Source organism: Octopus bimaculoides, chromosome 8 (assembly GCF_001194135.2).
Source record: "Octopus bimaculoides isolate UCB-OBI-ISO-001 chromosome 8, ASM119413v2, whole genome shotgun sequence".
NCBI classification, from domain to species: Eukaryota; Metazoa; Mollusca; class Cephalopoda; order Octopoda; family Octopodidae; genus Octopus; species Octopus bimaculoides.
In genome coordinates this window covers 12,207,430-12,211,628 of record NC_068988.1, presented here as the reverse complement: position 1 = coordinate 12,211,628, position 4,199 = coordinate 12,207,430, and the positions used below count along the sequence as shown (strand labels likewise).

Genomic DNA, 4,199 nt, shown 5'->3' with positions numbered 1-4,199 from the left:
TATATATATATATATATGTATGTATGTGTGTATGTATACACACACACATATACATACACATAATATGATTATATAAGTATATATGTATGTGTATGTACACATGTATATGTATATATATGTATAGTTATATATACATGAGTATATGTTGCAATAGTGGGTCATATAAGGTAGATATATTACAATCGTGGCTATACATCATCAGCGTTATACAGGTATGCAAATGTCATGTTTTGCACCGTTCTATACCGATTCAGTGACATTTTACAATGGCGTCGTACAATTTGCAACGCTGAAAGAAGTTCTGACGTGAAAAAAAAAAGAGAAAAAAAAACTGCAAAATATAAAAATGAAACTTCAAAACTTCTTACAGTATTTTCGCATACACAAGGGTGCCATTGCTGTGTATGTAAATATATAACTCTAGTATGACTGTGTTCTGTGTCCATTGTTTAATAGTGTCACTCTCGACCGTATCCTATACTGTCAGAAAGAATAGCTCTCTACATCTTGTTAATGCATATTGAAACTATTCTTGTGCAAGATGCAAGTTCGTATAAAACTTTTATGGTGATGAAATGAGAAGGAAAATTCTAGAGTTTTATTTAACAATGATCATCAAGAATGACAATACGTGATGTCCGCAGAGACAATTTCTTAAGAATAAATCCAAAACTGGATGAAACGGTCCCAGAAATTCGACAGATTGCTTCTGAATCTTTCTTGTGTCTTCTCAAATGCTTTTACGTTTTTCTTGCACCAAATTCTTGCACGTCATCCTCCCCTTCTTTCTCATTTTTATTTCACCTCATCTTTAGCCGTACCCCTCCCTACTGCGAGGGGTATGTTTCGATTATACAACTTCTTTAAGCCGTTTTTCCAGTAAATAGCGACTATGCAGTGCGTTTAGAGATTTGTATAGGCTTTCGAAGGATGGTCGATTAACGTGTTTTCGACTCCAGCAGAGGCGCATGAGATCATAAATCTCCAAGGGGCAGTTGTCCGGACATGCCAATACTTTACCGTCTTTGACGTATTTCACTACTTCTTCGTGTGCCATGCCATAGTAAGGCTGTAAAGCAAAAGAGAATATTTCCCACATCACCACACCAAATGACCAAACATCAGATTCAATCGTGAATTTATTGTTTAGAATTGTCTCTAACGGCATCCACCGAATTGGAATGGCATCATGTTCACTGCCTTTATAATAGTCTACACTGTGGACATTTCTAGCAAGACCGAAATCCGATATTTTTACAGTCAAATTATCTCCTACAAGACAGTTTCTCGTTGCTAGATCTCTGTGGACATAACCTTTACTTGAAACATAAACCATTCCGTTTGCTATCTGCTTTGCAAGAAACAACAAATCGCAGTGATCGATTTTTGGTCTATCTGTATCTGTCTTATCAACAGGCCTTCGATAGACAATAAACTGTTCTGGGCTGCTAAGCCGAAGAAATTCGTTTAAGTCCCCTTTTGTCATGTACTCAAACAAAAGGCACATAGGTTTTCCAATGGCACATACGCCGAGAAGTTTCACAATGTTTTGATGATCAAACTCTGCCATAAGTGTAGCCTCACGCTCAAAGTCTTGCATCAGATCATCAGAGGCATCATCCTTGAGCATTTTCACTGCAACCAAAGTTAATTCTTCGCCCTTCACTATATTGGCAGCTTTGGCTTTAAATACACGGCCGAATGCACCTTGGCCTATATCCCTTATGTAAAGAATGTCATTCCGTGGGTACTCCATGGCTTCGATTTTCGCATTTTTTCTGCTACCTTTCATGCGATGGTAAGACATATTTTGCGGTAATCTGTCCAAATCAATATCCAGATCATCTTGAGGTGTTGATTTGTACTTCGTACCTTGACTACCAAAGAACACTTGGTAACAGAGGATGAAGATCACTGCGAGCACCATTACTCCAAGAGATACAACAACTGTAATGATGAAAATATTCATCAGGGATAAACGTGTTGGTTTATGCCTTGAAGATGGTGTAACTGCGTTGGTATCTGAAAAGAGATTGAAAAATACTTCATTAAAGATAGAAAACGACAAAGGCATTTGAATTTAAATGCACATACACACGAGTGAGAGAACAAACTAAAGAAAGTAGCACTCAACACATTCGGAAGGAATTATATTTTTGATAACAGTTTGACACACCTCTACATGACTTGAAGTTTTGTGGGCGTGTAGGACACCTCTATCTCATCAGATGCTACGAGCAGACACTCTGCTTCTACGACGTATCTCAAGCACCGACAAAACTTCAAATCATTTGGAGCTGAGTGAAATCGTTACACACACACACACACACACACACACATATATATGTATGTGTATATATATGTATATGTGTGTATGTGCGTATATGTATAGGTGTATACACAAACATATATGTAACTGAAGATGCTCAGGTGATTGCTAATGACATAAAAGCGTTTATAAATAATTTATATAAATATCTTCTATTTCTTCTTTTACTTGTTTAAGTCATCGGGCCTTGGGCGTGTTGGGGCCTCGCATTGAAGGGTTTGCTAAAATAAATCGTCCCCAGTGCTTGTTTGTTTTAAATTCTGGTACTTATGCCAGTCTTTTAGTTAAGGGACCGCATAGAAACCGACACTGGTTATCAGTTGGTTGTAGGGGAACACACACACACACATCTATCTATCTATCTATCTATCTATCCATCTATCTATCTATCTATCTATCTATCTATCTATCTATCTATCTATGTCTGTCTGTCTACCTGTCTCTCCCCTCTCTTTATCTATTTCTCTCTCTCTCTCTCTCTCTGTCTATCTATCTGTATCTCCCCTCTTTTTCTCTATCAACACACACACTCATATACACGCATAGGCGTGGCTGTGTGGTAAGAAGCTTGCTTCCCAACCACATGGTTCCGGGTTTAGTCCTACTGCATGATACTTTGGGCAAGTGTCTTCTACTATAGTCTTGGGATGACCAAAGCCATGTGGGTGGATTTGGTTGACTGATACTGAAAGAAGCCTGTCTCTGTCTTGACAACCGATGTTGATGTGTTAATATTCGCGTAGCCTAGCAGTTCGGTAAAACTGATCGATAAAATAAGTACCAGAATTAACAAAAAAAGAAAGTATTCGACTAAAAATTCTTGAAGGCAGTGTCCCAGCATGACCGCAGTCAAATGCCTGAAACAAGTAAAAGGTAAAAAATATCTATGTCGGGCGTCTATACGATTTCTGTCTACCAAATTTACCCACAAGTCACTGGTCGACCAGTGGAAGACTCTCACCCGTAGAAGACTCTCACCCAAGGTACTGCGTAGTGGGACTGAACTCGGAGCCATGTGATTGCAAAGCGAGTTTCTTGAACCACATATCCAAGCCTCAGGCTATGTCTATATATATATAATTATGCTGAAAGCAATAAGACAGTCCAAAGTAGTTCTTCGTAGATAGGGAAATATCTTTGGAATTCATTCGCGAAAATCACAGAAGGGAACGAAATTCATTAGCTCGGCAGATGCATTTTCTGTAACCAGCTCACGTTAATCTGGCTTACCAACCTCTCCTATGACGTGACGTTTGATTATAGATATTCGATCTCTTCTGAGGACCAATACGTTTGTATCTAATATACGTCTTTTAACGTATTTTAACACATTGTATGCGCTTGTACGTGTGTATGCATGCATACGTTTACGTACATACATACATACATACATACATACATACATACATACGTATAGGAAAGACACTTTATTTCACATTGCAGCAGTCCACTCAGCTGGCAAAAATAAGTTTGTACCTGTAATTTCAAAGGGTCAGCCTTGTCACACTGAGAGTAGACGTGTCTGTGGAGTGCTCAGCCACTTGCGCGTTAATTTCACACACACGTACACATACACACACACACATACATACATACATACATACATACATACATACATACATAGATACATACATACATAGATACATACATACATACATACATACATTCATACATACATACATGCATTGACCGCTAGGTACTAAAGCTTTCTTTTTTATTCTGTTTATTTTCTTGTGTTCCTGTCTGATGAAGAGCGTAGGCTCGAAACATAAAAGACTTTGTCATCTTACCGAGCGTTAAACTAATACATCTGTTTGTTGTTTACACACCCGTCTTCGTCTTTTGCTTTTTTGTAAATTCTCACTATATA

At 38.1% G+C, this 4,199-nt stretch overlaps 1 protein-coding gene across 2 annotated transcripts in view; it reads right to left on the bottom strand.

Moving 5' to 3' along the window:
• Window positions 1-26: 26 nt before the first annotated feature.
• LOC106880136 (tyrosine-protein kinase transmembrane receptor Ror2) overlaps window positions 27-4,199 on the bottom strand; it is a 715,149-nt gene continuing 710,976 nt past the window's right edge. For both annotated transcript variants that reach the window (XM_052969935.1, XM_052969934.1), the window contains one exon: window positions 27-2,022. In XM_052969935.1, coding sequence (XP_052825895.1) covers window positions 851-2,022 — 1,172 coding nt within the window. In that variant the 3' untranslated portion in view covers window positions 27-850. The remainder of the gene's footprint in view (window positions 2,023-4,199) is intronic.